Source organism: Zootermopsis nevadensis, unplaced genomic scaffold (assembly GCF_977971745.1).
Source record: "Zootermopsis nevadensis isolate Lab colony 2312 unplaced genomic scaffold, Znev_1.0 Znev_ptg000024l, whole genome shotgun sequence".
In the NCBI taxonomy this organism is placed as follows: Eukaryota; Metazoa; Arthropoda; class Insecta; order Blattodea; family Termopsidae; genus Zootermopsis; species Zootermopsis nevadensis.
The window spans coordinates 11507135-11531511 of NW_028259156.1; the positions used below are offsets into that span (position 1 = coordinate 11507135).

The window sequence follows — 24377 nt, forward strand, 5'->3', positions numbered from 1 at the left end:
GGCGCACGACGTCCATGTCTCAGACCGCGTGGCTACTGCGCCGGCTCTTTCAGACTGAAACAGCATAAATCAGGATTGAGAATAAACAAAGGTAATCCTATTTCGGCATTGTGGTTAGTTGACAGTGATAAATCTCAAACGAAAATTGTGGCAGACTTCAACGTAGTAGGTTAGAGTTTATCAAGTATTTCGTATTTGGAAGATATCAATGATGCAAAGTTAAGAATAGTATAATATACATTTGTGCATTGTACAAGAAATTCTGGGAAGAAATTGAAATACATCATTCTTATTTATTATTAATGCAACTTTTAGAGCGGTTTCCGTTTTATATAGGTCTGTGGTTTAACGAGGTCTAAGGCCGGGCGCAAACGGAGCCACTAGTGGCTAAACACGACCACTAGCGGGATAAACAGTGGTCGGAGGCAGCCACAAGTAGCGATACAAGTCCACAATCGCAGCGAGTGGCCCGGTCGGACCACTACGAACGCCGTGTCTGCGCTGTCTATTAAAACTCCATACAAAATACACGCCACGGTGGTCTAGCGGTTAGAACGCTGGCCTTGTAAGCCTGGGGTCCCGGGTTCAATTCCCGGTGGTGCTCAAATTTATAACTTGTGTTGGGCAAGGCCGTGGTCTAGGCATCACGGAGTTTTCCTCCGGGGGCTTCCCCGGTTTCTCCGTGGCATCCCAACAATTACTCCATTCACACACAGAAGAAGGCAATGGCAAACCACTTCTGATCATCTCTGCCAAGAATGTATATATATATATGAGCAGGTCCCTGACAACCTGAAGAGGTTGGAAGGATCCTGTTCATAATATATGGACCTGTCGTCAGACAGAACACTACAAATAAAATAAAAAACAAAATACAGGTCGCAGCTTGTGGCGGCCACAAGTGGCTGTGGCTAGTGTCTCCGTTTGCGCCAAGCCTAGCAAACGTTTTATAAAAATGTAGGTATGTTTGTGATATATATCTGCGGAAAAATGTTACAATTTATGCAGTAAACATTCAGCAGCATTGAAACAGTCATTACGTATTACATTTTAGGGAGTAACATGAATCATGGGCAATTTCATAATTTGTACTCTTGACCATATATTACCTGCGGTAATCAAGTCAAGAAGGATGAATGGAATAGAATAAAATTTATTTACATTCTATAAATCCATCATAAGCCCAAGCCAAGGATGCAGAACATGTCACATTACAAATTAAATGGGAGTGGCATGTATTATACACGAGAGATTAAAAAATGTATACAACATTGTTGCAAAACTGGAAGGGGGGATATCACTGGAGAAATATAGCCGTAGTCGGGTGACCTTAAATTAGGCCACGATCGCTTCCTTCCACATCATATCCAATTAATTATTTACTAGCATTCGATGATATATAGTCTGAGCTCGTGTTAAAGCGTCGTTAGTAAACAATAAATAAACATAAATAGATATGGAAGTGTAGTTCGTACGACCATCATTTTATGTCAACATAATCTTGGCTGAAAGAAGCGACAGATTAACGTGAACAGGTTTGAGGAATACTGAACTAAAAAGCGAAGTCAGATTTAATATATTATTCCGATATACACTGTTTTAACTATAGTTACCACATATCACATGAAATCCAATCAGTGGGATTGCCGTGGGAAATCATTACTTATAGGTTGGTATAGCCTGTGTGTATGTGCGCTTTTATTTTCTGTTATTTTTGTTTTATTAATCCGTGCGTGGTGATCTGTTACTATTGTACCAGAGATTACCAGCATGGCTGTATTAGGGTGACAGGTGAGAGAGAAATATTGCAAAGGAATTTGTGTTCGAAGGTACGTGAAAGATGGATGGAGCAGCAAAAGTAAGTCACTAGCCAGTTTTACCAGTAATGTATGATTCTGTATGGGATGGACACATTCACATAATGTGAAATTATAGTGACCTTTTATACATTTTAATAAAATTGCTCCCGTTTATTTGTCGTATAAGGGGTTTCATTATTAAATAATATATGATAGAACAATTGAGGAAAAATAATATCTCACAAATGTTATGAATTTAACATCAAGAAGTACTCATGCAAAGAATAGTATACATTAGAACCTTTTTTTGCTCTGCCTAATAATTAAATACCAGTTGATTTTAGTGTGAACCAGTGAGTATAGCACTTCTACCCCAATTTAAATTCTGTAACTTTTTGTTGAACTTTATTCATATATGATATACAGACCACTAATGTATCCCAGTCAAGTTGTGGTCTGATTCCAAATGGCAGTAGAAATTTTCAGTTTAAATTGAAAGTACATGCCAATGTGGAGACCACTTCCCTGTTAACACTGCCTGAAGTCAGGCTAATTAAAGCTAATGTGCTATAGTTCGGTTGGTGGCCAATGCTCAGATTGTAGGCATCCCAAACTCATTTTCACTACTGTGCCTGTGTATACAAGAATCCTACCAAAATTCTGTTGTAAGTTTTTCATTGTGAAGGCAGCCCATGTTTGATATGCTTCATGTGCTTCAGAGCTGCTGAATTTAACTGTACCTCCCAATCTGTATCCCTCCAACCATGTGCCTTTGTCCCAGTACCTCCTTTTTCATAACTATTCTAATTCAATTCTCATTCTAATATCGTGATCTAATATCATATGTGATGTATGAAGAAACAATTCCATTGTAAAGTGTCAGAACATTACCAGAAGGTAGCTGCGTAATTAACTTCACCATGACACAACATGAATAGATTAATTTACATTTGAAATGTTTCGTACACTTAAAGATTAGACAGTTGTGAAGAACTTCAAGAAAATGTTCAACATATTGCTCTTTTTCTTTCTTTCAGGATACTGATGTTACAAAAAAAAGAAACTCCCTTGAAGATTTAAATAAAGAAGATCTAATCAAGAAATGTAAAAGTTTGCTTATTATTGCCCAGAGAGCAAAACAAGCAAAGGATGGTAAGATTTTGGTCAGAGGATGAATTGTTTTATTTTGGACAAGATGTAAACATTCAAGTTTTCTGTGTGTTGTGGGTAGTGCTTTTGGTGTAAGTGTGGTCAGTGTTGTGACAAAAATAATATTTATATTATAATAACTAGTTTTAGGCTTTACTAAGTAGGGGGCCAATTTAAACAACTAAAAAATATAATAAATATAAATCTGTATGTTGACACTTGAGTTATAAGCTGCAGAAGATCTTTTAAGTATATTATTATGGCTGTTTTTTTATATTTCCCATTCTAGAAGCTGGAGAGGAAGTTATACAACTGAAAGAGCAGCTGCATACTTTGCAGATGCAGGTTGAGCAAAGTTGTGAAGGGAAAGGGAACTCTGATGCTAGCAGGGCTCAGAAAGAACTGCAGTTGGAAAGTGAAGTCTGTACAATGAGAGAAATGCTTGGTACACTTACTGAACAGAAACTTCATTTTACCATGGAAGTGAGTGATGTTAATATTATGTTGAAACATAATCTGTATGATGAAGGTAGTAAAGACGTATGATGCCTAAGTGTCTGTTCCCACCCCATCTCCTCTTTAAACCACTGACAGATTTTTATGAAATGTGATATGAACATCATGCCACATGTATGTGAGATTTGAGGTTCTTACAGCAGTAGACATATGAGTGTTGTGGTTCTGGGTTGAGGTGTCATTTTCAGCTCTGAAGATGGAGATATTATGTGCCTCTGAAACTTTGGTATCTAAATATATGTTCCTTCAGTGTGACAGCCCAAAAGAACTTCATCATTCTACATGCCCATGTTTGTACTTCTTAATTTCCTGCCATTTGTAATCGAATTAAACAAAAATAAGAAAGATTTACACTTAAAATTTTGTTAGTAAAGATCGGTATGTACACCCCCTGTGGGAGCTATGCATAGTTTGGAGGAGGATATTAAACTGGATCTTAAGTAGGGTGTGAGGGGTAGACTGATTTCAGCTGCCCCAGTATAAGAGCTGGTGGCAAGCTTTTTTGAACATGGTAATGCACATCAGAGAACTCTTCTCCATGGAGTTTAGTTAGATTTTCATCCATTTTTTATCAGCACTTTTTTTGGGCATTCAGAGAATGTGTTCTACAGTTATTTATTACTTTACAGCTTTCTGCTCACAGACGAGGACTACAGAACTCGTGTATCTTTTAAAGATCTACAACACTTTCTTTAGATTATGTTTGAGAATGTAAGAATTGGTAGTCATGTCATCATCATCTGAATATTGCCGCTGATTAGATTTTTTCTCCTGATATTTGGCCCCTTCTGCCTTAAATTGTTTATTTAAGCAGCTGAATATTTCTTGTAGGATATGACAGGCTGACTTGTGCTGTTATTGATTTTTATTTATGAGTGTTTGTTTGTTTTATCTTCTGTAGCACATACTGTTTTGTTGTAGGTGGATAAATTAAAGAAGGAGAATGAATCATTGGAGAAACAGTTGGATCAGTTAAAGTTGGAAAACGCTAACATTTGGGAAACCTCAGCTCAGCTTCAGTCGCAACTAGAAGAACTAGAGACAAGTGCAGAGAGCTATAAACGACAAACTCATCGGCTCACCAATGAAAATGAAGCTTTAATTCAACAAATGGACACTCTGGAAATGGAAATGAAAAAGAAAGAAGACCAGACAACAGGTAAGAGTTATACACACACACACGCACGTGCACTTAAAGCCTACTTTCAGTATTTGTAAAGGAGTGTTAGCTATGTGGTATATTATCCATGTGTGTGTTTTTGGCAGCAATAATTTTTAAACCAACTGAATAACTTTCTGAAACTTCATGTGGATGCCACCTCACCTTTGTTGTTTCTTGCCATAAATAACACCAACATGCTTGTCGTGGGATGTCTGAGGCATGTGCCACTTATGTTGCACTATGAAAGAGATGCATTACACAACAGAACTCAAAGAAATTCTGAGACAATGCACTTCATCTTTAAACCAGATCTGGAAACATTTGTTCATTAATTATAGCATCATTTGCATATAGCACTATATTGAATAATAAAAGTACTATCACTATTTTAGAGGAACTTGCCTTCTCCCTCAGGAACTGTGTGGTTAGATGAGATTTTGACTGTAGGCAAGGAAGTAGGATATTTGTTAAACTGTGTATATGTCCAAGCTCTCAAATGTTACATACCAAAATCTTCATAAACGAACAGGGAATTTTATCCTTGTTCAGTTGGTTTTGTGACAACTGAAAAACAGTATGTGAAATATAGAAAAGAATAGATTTTTATCAGGGAAACGTTTTTCCTGCGTGAATAGCCAAAGAGTTAAACAGTGTATACTGGTCCATTTAAAATTGTGTGTGTGTGTATTTATATTGGAGTTTGTTTTTTACTTTGCTTTTTAATAGAACTGAACAGAGAACAAGTGAAATTGTTAGAGGGTGAACTTCTGATGTTACGTGATGAGGTAGAACGCCTAACTGAGGAGGATTCTCGGAAGAAAGAACAGATGAAGGAGATGTATGAGACATTCAGCAGTGAGAAGAGTGAACTGAAAAAATGTCTAGAAAATGTAAGTGCTCATAAACAGAGTGTTATTACCCTGGTAACTTGTTTAAACTTTTGAGGCCAGTGTTTGTTTAAATAAGTTTAATAATTCAGTTCATTCCACAAAGAAAACAACTCTTTTCTATTACAAATATCAGCTGGTTAATACTGTTGAAGGAAATAATCACTAAATTGGATTTGAGGTTTTCATGGTAGTGAGTACAGAGATGGCTGTCTTCTATCAGACTGCACAGTGTACAACCCAGAAGACCATCTTTTAAATAATCGCTGTTTACCTTGAGAATCATGTGAAACTCATAATAAAATATGTAGACTTATTGATTGTTAATGAATGTGGGGCATATAATTGCCAGTAGGCTTTAAAAGGTTTACATATCCCTCACTTTTCGTTGTTAAACTCAGCAAGATGGATTTTTCCTAAACCATAGTAACAGAAGTATGAGGGTATAACAGGAATATCATGTCCATACTCTTCTTTGCAGATATACTCATTAGAGATCTAAAACTTTGAACAATTAATGCTATAGTACAGGCTATCTGATAAGACACTTACTAGTTTTTAAACTTCTAAACTAAAGGAAATTTTGAAACATCAGTTCAACTGAATTGAAGATTCTTTATTGCTGTTTACTTTTGAAATTCAACACAATGTTGTATCTCGACTCCCCTCTGTGGGCCTGCAGTGTCGTATTGTAGATATTGACGATCCTGGCTGGGCTCTAGTGGAGGTAAAGTGGGTTCTCGGGTGGAAGTTGGTGATATGTCAACAAAGAGTAGGTGAATATGATAAGTTGGATTATTCACCGATGGCGCAGTACCGGACCCTTGGTTACCAATCAGCTCTCGTGGTACGCTTTTTCACTGAACATTTGTCAGAAAAAGTGTTTCTTAGATATGTATATTTTAGGATACTATTTGGACCCAAGAAAAGGTAGAAACAGGAAGATGGAGGACATTACATAAGGAACTTGTTAATTTTGTATGTCTCTGATGTTTTTAAGGTAATTAAATAAATGTGGTATGTTAAAACATTTGTATGAATTGTTTTATGGGGTTTTAAATTTATGAGGCTTACTAGTATGTTGTGATAACATGAAAATTTCAACTGAGGATAGTGTAGGGTATCATAAAAGTTTGTGAAATAAACTATGGTTTGATGAAGAATGCCCTATTTAGGTAAGACAGAGGAAGCAGGTTAGATTGCAATGGCTGCAGGACCATGCTCTAATAAACCGGGAAAAGATATGCCTTTGTAAGGCATGAAACCAACAGTACTTTGAGGAATAAGAAGAGAGAGTATCTCAAAGATCAGTTAGGGGAGTTGGAAATAACAGCAAAAATAAAAATTTCGTAGAGTTGTACAGAGGCATAAGTGAATTTAAGAAGGGATATAAACCTAGGACACATTTGGCCAAGGACGAGAATGGGAATCTGCTTGCGGACTCATGTGGTATCATAGACAGATGGAAAGATTACTTTAGTAAGTTACTAAATGTTCATATAGCTGATCAATTTAAAGAGCCTGAAGTACATACAGCAGTGCTCTTTATCCCAGAACCAAGCATTAATGAAGTGTAAATTGCCATTGGGAAATTGAAATGTTAAAAATCTACAGAATTTTGGTAGGGAATTCTTTTGGAAAACGTCCACTGGACAGACCAAGAAGGAGGTGGGTTGTGAGGATGGTAAATGAAGGGAGTTAGTTCAGGTTCATGGCCAGTGGTGGGCTTTGCTGTTGGTGTTGGACTTGTGGGTTCTACTACCAGGGAGTTGGTTACAAGTATGTTGTTGCCCATGAATTGTTTGATCAGGGTTAAATTAGAGGGTGCTCTATGATTACTTATGGAATTATGTTTACAGTATTATTTCACATTCTTGGATTTATATATATTTGCAGGAAAAAAAGAAGATTCAGAACTTGTATGAAGACATACAAATTATCAGTAAAGAGAAAGAAAGATTTCTGATTGACATAAAAAGTGTTGAGGAAAATAATGTTGAGTTGCAGAAACTGTTTGCAAGTGTTTGTACTGAAAGAGATGCACTTGCATTACATAGTGGGAAACTAAATGAAGAAAAAGAGAGACTTGCAGGAAAATTGGAGTCAGGAAAAGTGGAGAAAAAAATTGTTACAGATGAAAATGCTTACTTGAACTTGGAAAATCAACGTCTGAATCATCATTTAGATAATGCAAAGAAGGAACTTATTATAGAGAGGAATGAAAATAGTTTATTAAAACTGGAGAATCAACAGTTCAATGAAAAATTTCATTCTGTTTTAAATGACAGAGAGAAATTAGTTTCTGAATTACAGGATGCTGAGTGCCAACTACAAGGCATTTTGCGTCAAACCCGTTCAAATTTGCAGTGCTATGAAGTGTTGAAATGTTTTACTGAAGAAAGAGATGTTGATGATGATCATAATAAAGATGTAGTTGATGATGGTGATTCATTTTATAAACGGAATAACTCCCTTTCAAATGTTATTTCATCACTTGACAAGAATCTCACACTTTTTATTTCACTCAGAACTGGTGATCTAAATCCAGTACATGATACTTTGAATGAATGCAATAATCAAGTAGAACAGGAAGCACAAGGTAACATTCTGTGTGATTTGAAAAGTGACATTTACTCGGTTTTCTTGCGTGATGAACCAAATGAGACTAGGATTTCTACTGATATTGTTTCCAAAGGGAAAGATGATTTAAGAAAGTTGTATTCTGAACTGAAACTCCTAAATATGGTGATTTCAAACTTAGAGTCTCAGGGTGAATTATTACAAACAGAAAATACAAAACTGAGAGAGTCAGTGAATTATTTGTTGCAATTAAATTCTCAAAGAATTCTTTCATCACAAGAAAATTGTCTTGAAGCTTTTCTCAGAAACTTGAGGATGGGTAACTTTTCTGAAAATTATGATGTTAATATGCATTTAAAGAAAGAGAATGCTAGGGACATGGTCCAGTTGCAGAAGGAAGAGTTGCTAAATATTCAGAATGCTTCATCTGAGGCTGTTGGTCATTTGTTAGCTGTAACAACTGAATTGGATACAGCCAGGAATGTTCATTTGATTTATAAAAGAAAGTCTGATGAGGTGACAGAGCTACACAGAGATGTCACCATGAAACTTACAGTGAAAGAAGAAGAATTGGAAGACAGTTTGAAACAGCTAGAGGTAAGTAAGATTGTGTTTACCCAGATACAAGGATTAGATGCAAACAAGAATAAATTTGTTATGTATATTTTTATCTTTTATTGCACATGAGTATTATAATGCTAATTTATTAGGTGAAGTGCTGTGAAGGCCAAATTAGGATCCAAGATAGTTCAGTCAATATTATGACTATTTCTGACTAGGCTACTGTCTGTATGACTGGTTCAAATCCCAGCAGGATGAGATTTTTTCTTTACAATAACTTCCAGACTATTTCTGGGACCCATTAAGTGGGTTCCAGGCCTCTTTCTGTGGAGATAAAGCAGCTGAGATGTGAAGTTAACTTCCATATTTTCCTTGATCATCGTATGTCCCTTCTGTCTTTTATATCAAGGATAGGAGACATGAAGGGCCAAGCTGTTGAATTTGTTTGGGAGTAAATTGTGCAGGGTCTTCCCTATGCAATTATTCAGCTGTTAAAGAAATTTTCTGCTGTTATTGAACCTGAAACAAATGGACTATTTATCGTGGGCCAGTTCATAACCTGTTTCTCTAGGATTCTTTATATTATCTACACCAGCGCTTCTGAAAGTGGTGGTCCGCAAGTCTGCATAACGCCGGTGTAGATTTAAAACTATTGTTTAAAAATGAAACAAAAATGGCAGCGGCACAGTGAACGGACGGGACGACCACATTGTCTTCAATTGAGCCACAGATTGAGAATCTTGCAAAGAAGAAGCAGGCTTATCTGTCACATTAGAAGTTGACTGAGTTTGATGATACATACCTTTTTCAATAAAAATTTATTTTTCCATAATCCCAAATATCATATAAGACCTTTGACCCTCAACACTCACGCCAGTCCCTAGCAGATTGGGAAACAAATTGCCGGTCCACGTCAACAAAAAGTTTGAGAAGCACTGATCTACACATCTATTCTTCATTCATCTAAGTGCTTAATTTGCAAATTTATGTAATTAGATATAGTTGTTTTCAAGTTTTCCTTTACTGCTACATACTCATGCTGTCTAATGCTATACATTAAAATGTAGTGCATAACTTTATTCTACAGCTAATCAAGAAATTTCAATTTGATACAGAACCTGAAGGTTTATAATGAAAGCCATCATTGGACCTGGTTATAAGCCACCAATAGGTGTATGTTCTGTATTAGATTTTCCAATGACAATAGTTGTGTATTTCCTGTTCCCTTTAGGCATGTGACATCCAGTCCAACTCTTTCTTAATTTATTCACCTTATATAGCAAAATTTATTAATAAATATGTGGATCTGTTTACAGTAGTATCCCATTTTTAATAAAATGTCGTAACATTTCAATATATTGTCCTCATTTATAACTTCTTGGCCCACAACTTGGTAAGAAAGTGGTTTTGACCCCAGGTTTGGAGAAGGCTGGGAACCCCTGCTGTACTTAGTTTAATTTGGAATAGCTTATAAAACTTTCTAGGTTAATTTTTACATATGCACAGAACATTGGTGAAAACTAGATTATGCTCTTCTGATCTTCAAAGACATGAATATAAATTTTTTCTTCCCAAGCATACAAATTTTGCTATATTTTCAAAGGAGTTGTTAGAAATTCTTTTATTACCACTTTTTTATACATTATTTGTAGAAGACATGGCCTTTTGCTATATTTATTTGCAAACCAGTATACTTACTGTCTTATAGTTTATATATTTTATGGATAGATAAATCATAAATTTATTATTACCTGGTGGTTTTCAGTTTCATTGCTTTATTAGAACTTGAAAGTTCATTTAGCTATTATCAAATTTTCATTGGAAAATACATAACTTATACTTTGAATAAGATATTTTGTGTAATTATAAATGTTCATGTTTCTTCCCTTTCAGGAAACCAGACAGGACACGAACATCTTCCATTTAAAGGCTCAGCAGGTGGCATCTGGACTGATAGCATTATCTTTGGGTGTTTCTGAGTTGAATGCTCTGAGGATGAAACTGTTAGAAGATGTTCAAATGTTCCATTGTAATGTGCTTAATGCACTACAGAAAAATGTGTGGGTTGGAATGCAGAAGGTTGTGACAAATTATGTGGAATCACAGATTGCTGTCACTAGGCAGGAAAATGCTGAGCTTCTTGGAGAAATGAATGAAATGAATGAGGTATGGACACATGTTTGTCTTTATTTATTTATTTATTTCTCTAAGTAACAAAGGAAAGGAAGAATACTCATTATCTACAGAAAAACAAAGTTCACATTACTTCATTGCTGTGTCATTTGCCAACTGTTGCAAGGATAGCACTTCAATACTACTATACTACTAATATTATGAACTATTTTATTTATTTTTGTAATACATTTATCATTTTCCTGCAATATTTGTATTTAACTCTTATTTTACAGGTCCTGAAACAACGTGGAGAAACAATTTCAAAACTGAAGGAACTGAACAGTGAACTAGAGTGTAGGTTTAGAGAAGCAAACACCAAGCTTGAAAAAACTCAAGAGGATTTGAAAATCAAGCTTTCAGAAATGGAAACAAAAGATAACGCATTGTGCAACTTAGAAATGAATCTAGCGGAAGTAACGAAAGCTCTACAGGAAAATATACATGAAAAAGATGAAACTATATTCACTTTAGAAAAAGATATAGTGAAATTTATGGAATGTCAACATGAATTGGAAACAAAGACCTCTGCTTTAGAAGTAAAAGAGGAAAGAATACACAATCTTGAAGCAGAACTGAGCAAACAAACAGACAGACTGCAGGAGCTAGAATCTAAAAACAAAATAATACATGACTTTGAAGAACAGATAAAAATTCTAAAAGCCAAAACCAGAAAACGGGAGGATGGTGGAAGCAGCATTGAAGATCATAACATGAGAGTAAAGGAACTTGAAGATGAAATATCGACACTGAAAGCAAGGGTTCAGCTGTTGGAACATGAGACTGAAGAAATACGCAAGGAAAATGGTGAGTGAGGTATTAAAAATACAGTGAAATCTAATAATAAGTTGAGGGATTTGCCAGTTCTCTGTGGCAGATGCTGCTCTGTGGTGGAAGGAATGCATGGGACTGCTTCCCTCAATGAAATAATATTTCTTTGTGCCCCAGTAGTATTATTGTTGTTATTTTTGTAAATTGCACAGTGAGATGCTGAATAATTTGGACTCTTAACCAGATGCTGTAAGGAGGATAAGGAGGATTGATTTTTGAGAGTCTACATGAAGCCTGTATGAAAGAAACTTGGTGAAGAAGAACACAGTTGTAATTTTCAGTTACGATTATCTTCTTTCAGGTGATGCACCAAGTGAAGTGATGAGTAGTAGTACCGTCAGTAGGGCAGAAGAGAGTTCAAGGCTCAAAGATTTAGAGGAAACATTTGAAGAACGTTATACCAAGGTAACGTGTTATATCAGCTTGCAGACTGAAGGCGGAAAGAAAATTATATACATGAGAATCTGTAATCCACATAAAGTAACTGTAGACCAATAGAAAAACAATAGCAGTATGAATCTAAACATTGAAGAATAAATTGGCCACATAGTATTTTATGTGCTTTATACTTTATTTTGTTGCTTTTATATATATGATAATGCATAATACTTGTTTATTACAGCTTCGGACCGTTGCTGTTCGGCTCAAGAAGAGGGTGTCTGAACTGACAGTGCAGCAGACACAACTAGAATCAGAAAAGAAAAAGTTGGCCACAGACAAAGCTGACCTTCAGGCTAAAGTGGCTCAGCTTTCAGCTCATGCAAGAAATTTGCAGGTCTGTTTGAATCAGAACAAGGCTCAACAAACCCCAGTCATCTGCCTATCATGGTGCCTGGTATTCTCTAAAGTATTAAATTTCCTGTTTATCTGTCTTTCTTTCACATTTTTGTAGGAACTGGGCAACCGACATGATCTGGGATCATTTATGGACATATTGTTGAAACAGTTTGAACCAAGATCATTGTTTGAATGCATTGAATGTTTCAGTGAGAACTGAGGCCATTGTTAGAACACATTTTTACAACAATGACCTTATATATTATTGTTCCTTTTGTTATTTTTTTCAAGTAAAAGTGATCACAGTTTTTTGAACAATGGTAGGATCCTTGAGATTTCTTGTAACACCATTTTACCATCTGATATGTGTTCTGTCCATTATGGCAATGTTTTTGCATATAGTTCTTGTTTTTTAAGTTGTGGTCTAGCAGTTAGAACGCTGGCCTTGTAATCCTGGGGTCTCGGGTTTGATTCCCGGCGGTGCCCGAATTTATAACTTGTGTTGGGCAAGGCCGTGGTCTAGGCAACACAGAGTTTTCCTCCGGGGGATTCCCCGGTTTCTCCGTGGCATCCCAACAATTACTCAATTCACACACAGAAGAAGGCAATGGCAAACCACTTCTGGATCATCTGCCAAGAACGTATATGAACAGGTCCCAGTCCGAGAAAAGGATGGAAGGATCCTGTTCATATGGACCTGTCATCAGACAGAACACTAAATAATAATAATAATAATAACATATATTTATTGGTAATTGTTAGCTTTAACAGAATGGCTCTGCTGTAAGTAGTCTTTTTTAAATACATTTGTACCTCTTTCAGACTCTGCAGCTTGAGTATGATCGTCTACAAGATGACACTGAATCACAGAAATCAGAAGTTAAAGAGTTAACAAAAGCTCTGGAACATGCTGTAAATGAATCTGCAGCTCTTAAAATCCAATTGCTAGAATGTAAAGATGAAAAGGAATGCAAAGTACAGGACTTGGAGGTTTGTATAAAGGATAGACAGAAATTGGAGCTGGCAAATAAGGAACTGTATGCACACGTTCACTCCTTAAAGAAAGAAAAAGAAGCAGAGAATATATCAAGAAAAGAACAGGAAAAAGAAGTGAAGAGACTTGAAGATGAGTTAAAAGCAGGTGAGAGGAAATTGGCTGAAGAAATTGATTACCATAAAATAACTCGGGATCTGCTGGAAGCTTCAAGGCAGGAATGCAAGAAGCACAGTGTCCTTAGCCTGGAGATGGAGGACTATGAGGTATGATATGTTCAGACTCTTACGTTCATTATTCAGTTTCTTCTCTACCATGACTGTGTAGTATTGCAAGAGATATGGTAGGATGAATGTGAACACTGTAATTAGGATGGATATGAGTGAAAGTGATTGTAACATGACACATTCTTGTTTTCATTCCATTATAAATCAGGAAGTGGATCTAGCTATATGCAATAGTCGTGTACTGGTAAGTTAGTCTTGTATGTCTTGGTTTCTTTGATGTTAATGCATATTGCAGGTGCAGACCCATTGTTATAAAGGTAATATAGTCAAACTTTCTTCTGTGCAATATATGTGTAAAGAAATTAATAATTTACATACAGAAAATAAGGAATACGTTGGAGTAGGTAAGTAGTTTTCTTCGTTATTATGGTTTTATGTAATATGTGGATCTTTACATTGTTAGAGATCAGTGGCTGATTTAACCCAGCAGTTGGCATTAGAAAAATCAAAGGTGAAAGACCTGGAAGATCACTTAGAGACACAACGAGACATTAGCAGAGGACTTCAGGAACAGATTTCACTAATGGAACAGAGAATACAGTCAGAAGAGGCGAGATCAAAGGAGGTCAAGGTTTGTTGTGGAAATGTTTTGTTTCTGTAATTCTGTATAATAAATCTCTTCATGTAATTGTTATATGTGTACAGAGTAAATTACTGGAAACTGGATATTACATGATAGGTCTGTGCTTAATGTATATAATAGACATATTTTATATATTTAGGACCAACTGAATGCATCAAGAGCAAGGCTGTTGGAAGTTGAAACTATTGCATTTAAACGTGAAGCATCACTTTCGGAACTTGTGTTGCAAATTGAAGAGCACAAGGATAAAAATGAAAATCTTGTCTTGCAATTGTCAGAACTGGCAACAGAGAAACAGAGACTGGTTGAAAGTGGGCAGAATCAGCAGGATAGTCTCACCAGACAGGTCAGAGATTTTTTAAAGCTGTCAGCTTTTTACATGAAGGGTATAAACCTGATAATTATGTTACCCCCAAAATTATAACACTTTTATTGCTGACCACCTTATAGTAAAGTTTTTAAAAAATGCACAATAAGACCATTTATAATGAAATGTTTATTCATTACCAGTATTTTTCATAAAGAAAGTGGCAGGTGATCAGTAATTAAGATCTCTTCATTCTTATTTCTTACATTTGTTGTCACATATTTGTAAACAAGTAGTCAACTGATGGATAAACATATAGGTCTGGTAATAAATGTTGATTTTAGTGGAAGATGCTGATGAGTACTGCAAGTCTTGGTCACATGTGTAGTCTACAGATGAAAAGTGGGAATAAAAAGTGAAAAAAGTTATCCTTAAGTTCAAAATTATTTTATTGTTGTATTTTACATTAATTTTTAGATAAATACTAAGATAGTGTAATTGCGTCATATTGTGAATATTATAACAATTATTTATTTTAATCCGTCTGATCACAATATTTAAAATTTCTTATAATTAAGATAATAAAATATCATTGATGTTCCATATCGATTGATCGATTTACATTTCGGAACATTTACACAACATGTTTCGGTTTTTATAAAACCATCATCAGGTGTAAAATATATCTAAGAACTTAAAACTCAATTATGATTTCTGTAGTATTTTGGTGATGTTTCATTACGTTTGTTTTTCCATTTTTGGGCGAAGGTGTTGTTTTTCTTAAATGTTATCAGATGTACATATCGGCCTGTAAGTAAATGATTGAAAGAAACACTAAAGAATTTGAAAGAATTTATAAAAGAATTTAGAGAATAAAATGCAAAATATATAAATTATAGTTAGAAAGTATCAATAAAATAGAAATAAAAATAAAAATAAAACATACCAAAGATGTAGGAGTGAGTGTCCCGATAGGTCCAGAAGTACTAGTGTCTTCGAATAGGTGTGGGTCAATACTGACTGTGGTTGCTTGTGGAAGGAGTAAGTGAAAGGTGGCTGTCGGGGTTGGGGTTAATGATCTGTAGCGCATTGAAGATGATAATAACATACACCTTAATAACCCCATCTTCAATGCGCTACAGATTATTAACCCCAACCGCCACCTTTCACTTACTCCTTCCACAAGCAACCACAGTCAGTATTGACCCACACCTATTCGAAGACACTAGTACTTCTGGACCTATCGGGTCACTCACTCCTACATCTTTGGTATGTTTTATTTTTATTTTTATTTCTATTTTTATTTCTATTTTATTGATACTTTCTAACTATAATTTATATATTTTGCATTTTATTCTCTAAATTCTTTTATAAATTCTTTCAAATTCTTTAGTGTTTCTTTCAATCATTTACTTACAGGCCGATATGTACATCTGATAACATTTAAGAAAAACAACACCTTCGCCCAAAAATGGAAAAACAAACGTAATGAAACATCACCAAAATACTACAGAAATCATAATTGAGTTTTAAGTTCTTAGATATATTTTACACCTGATGATGGTTTTATAAAAACCGAAACATGTTGTGTAAATGTTCCGAAATGTAAATCGATCAATCGATATGGAACATCAATGATATTTTATTATCTTAATTATAAGAAATTTTAAATATTGTGATCAGACGGATTAAAATAAATAATTGAGATAAATACTAACAGGACATTTAAGAGCTTCCAGTGTTTATTTTCAAAGGAGGCCAGAATTGAAGTGGTATGCTTAGTTCCTTCTGGGTAGCAAATTTTGTTGATACCGTACTTCTACAATTATATCCTGTCCACTCAGTTACATTAAGTTTACAGATTTGTTATGCTGTTCTGTAAGTTGTTTGCATTTCCTATCTCTTAGGTACGTGTACTGGAAGAACATGTTTCTGAATTAAAGGAGAGCTTGGCAGAGCGTGAAGCAGAGCTCAGAGACCTGAGATCTGAATTTGGAAGCTACAAGGTCAGAGCACAGAGTGTACTTCGACAGAAAGCTCGTCTGGATGATGGGTCATCAAGTTTCATTCAAGAGGATCACTTAGAGGAAATGGCACTGCTGAAACAAACAGCTGAAATTCTGAGAAGTAAACTGGAAGATACAAGGTAAACACATGCCATAATCTTTTAATCTTTGCCATGACAGTTGAATGCATCTTGACACCGGTGAATGGATGGATTGAACTCTCGCCTGGCCTAAACACCACCATGTAAATTATGGTTCCTGACCCTAGCACTCAAAATAATAAATCTTTATCCTGTATCTACTCATGTGTTAGAAATTGTGTTTCTTGATGCTTTGATAGGTCATGTGATATATACAGAAATATTGCTTTAGTCTTCAGGTTATTTTGTCTTACTGTCAGATATAAAATATTAGTGTAAAATCTGGGGATTATGTTCTGTCTGAATAGGGTAGGATGAGCCTACCAATTTACCCTGTTGTGAGTCACTCTAATCAAGTCCACACCCACACAGCCTATTTCTTTAAGATATGCTTTTAATAATGTTACCCTTACACCTATGCTAGGTCCCACAAGTGTTTTAACCCCAAATTCAAATTTTCCACCAAAATTTTATATGTATTTTTCATTTCTGCATGTCCTGTCCAGCTCATCCTCTTGATTTCTTCATAGATCTAATGCAAGAAATTTCATTGCTTCCAAAATTGACTCAACACCTTTGTTTGGAGTAGAGTGTGATGTTAACCAATCATCTTCGTGATATAGTTGGCACAGTAGTTTTTGGCCGGTGAAATTTTCAAGGGGAATGCTAGGAGCGAGTCACTTGTGCGATAGTATAGTGCTGACTGCACCGAGGAGCTTATTGGACTGAATGCCCAAACCAAAGAAATATGCTGACCGTGCCACCTCAGGTACACAGAGTAGGCCTGTCCGCCAGCTCCACTAGCTTCTCCACCGGCCAAAAACTACTGCACTGACTATAACTGAGAATGTGTGGAGATTTTATTCCATCCTTTTTGTACTATCTAAATTGGTGCTGAGGCATTGGAGTAACTTTATATGTTACAACTACCATGATGATATTGTTATAGATTCAGCCCAGAACAGTATTTATCAAAGTTCTGGAATTACATGTTCCTGCTGTTCTCTTCCTTTAAACATGTAATACTTAAAATATTCCGTTATGTATGGAACATGTTTTATTAGAGAAATATAGCTGTAATGATGGAATGTTAATAAGATTGATGTGCTTGTAATTCTTCACACATTCTTTCAAAACAGTCACCCAGCTTAACAAATTTATCCAGAATTAATGATGAGTTTATGAACATTTTTAATTTACAAACTATTTTTTATTTCCTGTACATTTGAATAAATCTGCTGTAATTTGTAAATTACAAAATGTGGGTCAATGAATATTTAAATTTAGTAAAAGGTGAGTTATTTTGTTGGATATGTATTATCAATTTAATGAAATTAGATTGTTTGTGTCATCCAAGAAAAACATTAAGTATTACTAACTTCAATTGTTTTATGCCTGAAGGTGGATACACAGACCAAATACTATACCATACTGTTTATAAATGTGCTTACAGGTGGATAGTTTAAAAATGATAGTATTAAAAATATATATATATATCTTAAAAATGATTCTTTCTCATTATTAGTAGGCTTTAATTTTTAGTTTCATATAATTGTGTTTTCAGTTCCAAGTTGCAAACTCTTTCAGTAGAAAACAGTGCAGTTCAGGAAGACCGAGCACGAGTTTTACAAAGGTGTCAGGAAATGTTAGATACAGTGCAGGATCTTAGAAATCAGAATGCGCAACTCCATGCACAACTTGAAGATTCCACAATAGCACACCGCGAAGCTCTAAGGAGTCAGAAATTGCAGGCGGATACATTGAACCAGTGCTATAAGGTAATCTGGATCAAGTTTATCCCTAAAGAGATGACAGTTACCTTAAACTTTAGTTAAAACTGCTGTAGAATATCAGTCTCACACACATGTAGTATGGCATTACAGTGAAACCTCTATCTATCGTTCCCGGAACTATCGTTTTCCCGGATGCATCGTCCGTTTTGTTCGGTCCCGAATACATCCCATATAAAATAATGTTACATTTTCCCGCTTCTATCGTTCCTCGAACTATCGTTTTATCGCATCGATCGTTCAAAAATCTTAGTCCCGGCCCACAATTTTCCCGCAATGATCGTTTCTGAGAAATTAAAATGCTGGGTTTTGAGATAAATTAATACCGAAAGACGCACAATGTTTTTGGAATACACAGTAGCGGTAACCTGTTATGTCGCCCAACCAGCACAGATCCTTTTGGAATGAGGGGTCAGCGGTGCAGGGGTGATAGTTGGAGTGAATGGCGGTGCTCATTGTCAGAAATTTTACGATTTTAATTAGGGTGCACTCATATTTCGTTCCAGCGATGCCAAATGGCATGTGCACTGTGAATTTCTTCACAAATGCTTTTATTACAAGTACAAAGGAAAGGCTGGCGGCACTTTTCATTCTTCTGGTTCATCTCGTTTCCAGTGGTTCAGTGTCTTCTACGGCTACGTTTCGTTGAGTTCGGCAGTAACAGTATTTCCATTCTTCCTGTTATTGTCCGCAAAGGGGGTTGGAGTGGTGAGGAAGACGAAGACGACGAATGCGAGCCCGAAGCTTTGCCGAGTTTTGCCGAAGAACACGCTGCATTGGCGAAAGTGAAGTCGTTCTTTTATGCGCTTAATATTAGTGAACGTGACGAGGAAAACATTTTAAACGTGGAAAGTGCTCTGTTTGGTCTAAAACGTAAAGTTTCGACAAACCAGTTATCCATTAAAGACCTTTTTGGTAAAAAGAAGTAACTTTGAAAGAGAAACATTGTTTTTTTTTAAATTTTTAATGCTTTCCCGCACCTATCGTTTTCCCGCATCTATCGTTTTTATTTCCCACCCCCGCCGAAAACGATGCATCGAGGTTTCACTGTATTTAGTAATCATTGCACTTTTGTTAATTAGTGTCATGTTCAAGTGATTTTCATCTGTTTAGTATGTCAGTATTTGGTTATTGATTATTTTTGCAGCAACAATTAAAAGAATTGGAAGAAAAGTTACAAATGGAAACTTCAACCTTGATGAAGCAGCTTCAAAATGTGAAGGAACAGCTGCATGGCACACACAAGCATTCCTCAATTGTAGGTGAGGTAATTGGACATGTTATACAACCAATTGATTCAAACATGGTGTTGAGCACACCTTCCAAACATGCCAGCCCTCATTGGAATAGCAGCACAGAGGGGTTCATTCCTGTCCAATCAGCAGTTGTAATGAGCCAACAAGACTTGGAGAACAAGCTTGAAATAACGCTACTCAAGAGAGAAGAAGGAGAGGTAATTCAACTCTTACCTAAGTTTCCTGTAATAGAACCTGTTGATTTAACACCATTGATATCAAATTTGCTATGAGACATGATCCTGGGCCATTTTAGTCCAGTTCACATCTTTACAACCTGTTTTATTAGCATCAGTTTTGATATCTTGGTCTTTAAATTGACCAAAAATTCTGTATGAATCCCTTGTTCTCTCTTAGTTTTTTGCCTAACCCATTGTCTCCTTAATTTGCTAACCATAATAATATCAGGTGGTGGCACTGTAACTCAAAGTTTATTATGTAATGTCCTGCATGGTTCAGCTGTTTTATTTTATATCCACACAATATAGTGAGTACTGTTACAGTTTTATGCTTTTCATTCCCTTATATCTAGTAAAGAAGGCAAGGAGAAAAGTATTCAGAATTTCCATAGTTCTCTTAATTTCATCATGAAAATTATATCTTATTTGTTTTTTACATTTCAAAGTACTTGAAATCTGACACCATTTCAAAGAATTTGTAAACAGTTAATGTATTTTGACTTCTTTATGGATTCTTATCACAAAGAATGAATACGTACTTTACTTCTTCCTTATATTTCCATATCTTTTTCACTTCCGAGATGTCTTATTTTCGCTGATAAATTAATGTCATTGTGTGCCAACTGGTATGTTCCATGCAGTTTTTGCCCCCCCCCCCCCCCGCCCCTCTCTCTAACTTATCGAATGGTATATTCTGTAATAAAAAAATCTTCAGCCCTGTGCTTACCTACATAAATTTTGCCACTGGCTTTCTTTATACACATATTAATTAACTCATTTTGAATATTTTCCAATAATATGTCCTAAGCTGGGTCATGGCCTTCTTACTGTCTACAAAAAAAAGTACTGCTCCATTGTAGTCCTGTTTTCTCTCAACTGTCTGTCAATTACATAACATTTTATTCTTGGATAATGTGTTGTGTAAAAATTAAAACTGATGATCTACTGTAATTTAATCTTCATGTCTGATGAACGGGAAAATGTTTGCATGCAATTTGTGCTGCATCAGTAATGCAGTAATTTTTGTCTCTTTTTAGTAAGCAGATGTCTACAATAAGAGTTATGTTGTGTGGTAATTGTCCTTTACTCTAAATATGAAGAAAGATTTTATGGATTTCATGTTGTTTCCTCTGGTTTGGATTAATTTGTTCTGAATTAAATCATTGTCTAGTGATTTATAGTTTTCTGGCTTTAGAATAGAAATTTTGGCTTCATCAAAGTGTGACTGATAATGTCTTTTCATTCAGCATAGCATCTGTTACTTTTACAGGGTTCAGAGAGTATAGACTCTGCTTCTCCACATCTGTCAGCATCACAGGAGCACAGAACAGAATTGATTCCCCTGGACAAACTGTTGTCATCTCAATCTGATGATGATAACAGTGGTAAGTCATAACATTTAGATAGACTAATGAATACTTGTTAGCTATGAACTTTCAAAATATTCTTACTGGCAAGACTAGTAAATCAGCATGTGATATATATTTTAACTACTGGTCCAATTTCAGAACAGCATCATTGATGCTTTGGTTCTTTTCACAGTTACTTAGTTACTTAGAATTTAAGTAGGGTTATGGAAGGGGCTTAGAATCAAACTGAGCATAAAATTTTAATGACTGAAGTACACACACTTTCTATTCACTGTCAGCATTTTGAGGCAGTTCTAACATGATGCTGTCGTATTTCACTCTGAGTTTTGTGTACACACACTTTGTAAATATTTATTTTATCCTTTCAGTTCCAACAGTTAATATTTCTCCAGGTGCAGAGCTGGGTCAAATAAAAGAACAGTTGGTTGTATCGGAATGCCGCATTCGACATTTAACAGGACTACTGAGTGAAGCAGAACGAGATCTTGCTATCACTCTGAGTTTTGTGTACACACACTTTGTAAATATTTATTTTATCCTTTCAGTTCCAACAGTTAATATTTCTCCAGGTGCAGAGCTGGGTCAAATAAAAGAACAGTTGGTTGTATCGGAATGCCGCATTCGACATTTAACAGGACTACTGAGTGAAGCAGAACGAGATCTTGCTAAATTGACCCAACAGAATCAGGTGCTAAAGGAAGAGATCCGTCGGCAGCAGAGGAGTGTTGAAAGAGAGCAGCATGCACAGAATTTTGAGTATCTCAAAAATGTTATACTAAAGGTGGGCATATTTGAAAAACTTTGGAAGAGAATTAAAATACTGCAATCATGTTCCTTTCAGGATACTAATACTCATGTTAGAACCCACAGATTTAACATCACCAGAATTTATATTTCTTTCTCTTCTTTCCATGGATAATTCTCAAGTCTATTCCAAAGCCATAACAGTCTTCCTATAGCTTTATGTTTTCTTGTTTCATACTGAAGAACAAGTATCAGGAGTCTTATGAAGTGAACTAGATGTGGGAAGTATGGAGGTTGGGAGGCAACAGTCATAAAGTTTCTGATCGTAAATTTCTGCATGTGTGAAGAAAAATGAGCATGAACATTATTGTGATAGAGAAGAAGTTTCTAGTGTTCCATTTTTCAGGAACTTTGCCAGTCGTCTACCCATAAATACTGTGAAGAACTCCTGATACACAAACCATAAATTTTAACAGTAATGCATCTTCAACAGAGGTCATTTGACTATTAGAACTTAAGAAACCACTCAACTGTTTGAGCACTCCTCATTGCTTCTTCCCTCAAAAGTAATTTTTAACCTGAAGATTTTTATGACACTTATGCTTAGTTTTAAGCAGAACATGATGAACATGCACTGTTCTTTAAAGTGTTTCAATACAAAAGTCTCTGAAGTTAACTGCAATTTATTTGTTAAATTGTTTTTGTCATCATCAAAGGAACCCTTTACTATGGTAGTGTCTTCTTACAGCCTATCTAAAAAAAATTATCTCACCACATACAGTGATAGAACAGTGTGAGTAAACTATGTTAATTATGATGTGACTTTAAACATTTCTGTTTCTGCATACAGTTTGTCACACTCCAAGGTGGTGATGAAAGGACACGTTTAGTTCCTGTTCTCAACACGATACTTAAACTTAGTCCTGAAGAAACCAACCAACTTAACATCATTGCTAAGGGTGAGTTTAATTAAAAACTTTTATTAGCAGCTTCTTCATAGTCATTTTGAAAACAATTCTGTCTTAAAAAATATAATTTGTAAATTTTAATTCTGCTTGTATTCTTCAATGTTTATGAAATTGCACACATTTATTTTATATTTTATCAGATTTTTTGTTTAAAATTGGAATGCACAAAACTTTGTCAGCAATTGCAGATGAGAACAATAATTTACTATTTAGGTGCCTGGCCCTAAATAACAGTGAATTAAAACATCAAAATCTTTTGTCATTGAGTGTACTGAAAAAAAGTTGTACATTTTCAAAGTGTAGAACTCATGAAGTTTTTTGTCTGTCCAGTAAACCTCAATATGTGCACCATTACTGGCATGACACATAACAAGGCAATATTCATGCTCATATTCAGTAACTTTGTGAGGATTTTTATTTCCATATACACAAGACTTGTGCCTTTACTGTTCACATGTGTGAAGCATGCTTTATCAGAAAAACAAACCCTGTCAAGTAATGGCTCATTATCAGTATGGAAAAGCATCTATAAATCTAAGTAGGTAGGCAGTTTTTAGTCTCTTATGCACTTTATGAACAATTCAGCAAGGTATGCCTGATTCTGAATGTGCTGTCTGAAGAGACACGTGATGATTTTGCTGAAGTGTTTTATGACTTGGAGAACCCATTATTGTTACTATTTAGAGTATTTACTCATACTATTTATAACATTATTATAGGTGGTCCTGATCTCCAAGGTGGTGGAAGAGGATGGGGTAGCTATTTACACCTATGGGCAGGCACACATTAAATATAGTTCACTTTTTTGCACACAGTAGCTTCCATTGGCCAGTATTAGCTGTAGTTCTTCATTATTTGGAAGTGGCATCATCACAGTGACATGTGTTAGTATTTGGACAGTTCTGTTTCACAGTGTTTCTTAAATGATTTACATCCTTCATACAGACTGGCATATCATTTGTGCAATAAAGTATATCTACTTCAGGATGATGTAGATGGTTGACCCAAGATGGGCACATTGTCAGCGGATCCTGAAAGTGGGTATGTTCAAAGTAGAATTATTAAATGTAAGCTTTATTATTATGTTCTCTACATAATTTATATTTTAGTTGATAAACAGTCATTGTTAATCCCACAATTCTTGTACAACATTTCTTGAGTTAAATAAATATACTTGCACATATATATATGTACCCATATTAATATTAGTCATTTCTGTAAGACTTGTATGTGTAAATAAGATGTGTATTGCCACAAGACAGTTGTATGTATATTCTTTA

The 24377-nt window shown here is 35.4% G+C and overlaps 1 protein-coding gene across 4 annotated transcripts; it reads left to right on the top strand.

Annotated features, from left to right (window-relative positions):
• Positions 1 to 1673: 1673 nt before the first annotated feature.
• GCC185 (GRIP and coiled-coil domain containing 185 kDa) lies at positions 1674 to 24354 on the top strand. Of its 4 annotated transcripts, none has more exons than XM_087355204.1 (20): positions 1674 to 1829; positions 2837 to 2951; positions 3238 to 3431; positions 4386 to 4623; positions 5353 to 5516; positions 7410 to 8690; positions 10548 to 10820; positions 11063 to 11633; positions 11959 to 12062; positions 12280 to 12432; positions 13257 to 13694; positions 14119 to 14286; positions 14438 to 14644; positions 16513 to 16751; positions 18316 to 18529; positions 19689 to 19994; positions 21286 to 21400; positions 21754 to 22166; positions 22980 to 23088; positions 23817 to 24354. In XM_087355204.1, exons 1-20 carry the CDS (start codon positions 1689 to 1691, stop codon positions 23885 to 23887), a joined length of 5514 nt encoding a protein of 1837 aa, XP_087211330.1. In that variant the 5' UTR covers positions 1674 to 1688; the 3' UTR covers positions 23888 to 24354. The 4 variants fall into 4 exon arrangements, with proteins under 4 accessions (XP_087211330.1, XP_087211331.1, XP_087211333.1 ...); XM_087355205.1 differs by having other exon boundaries at positions 21778 to 22166; XM_087355206.1 differs by having other exon boundaries at positions 1713 to 1858.
• The last annotated feature ends 23 nt before the right edge of the window (positions 24355 to 24377 follow it).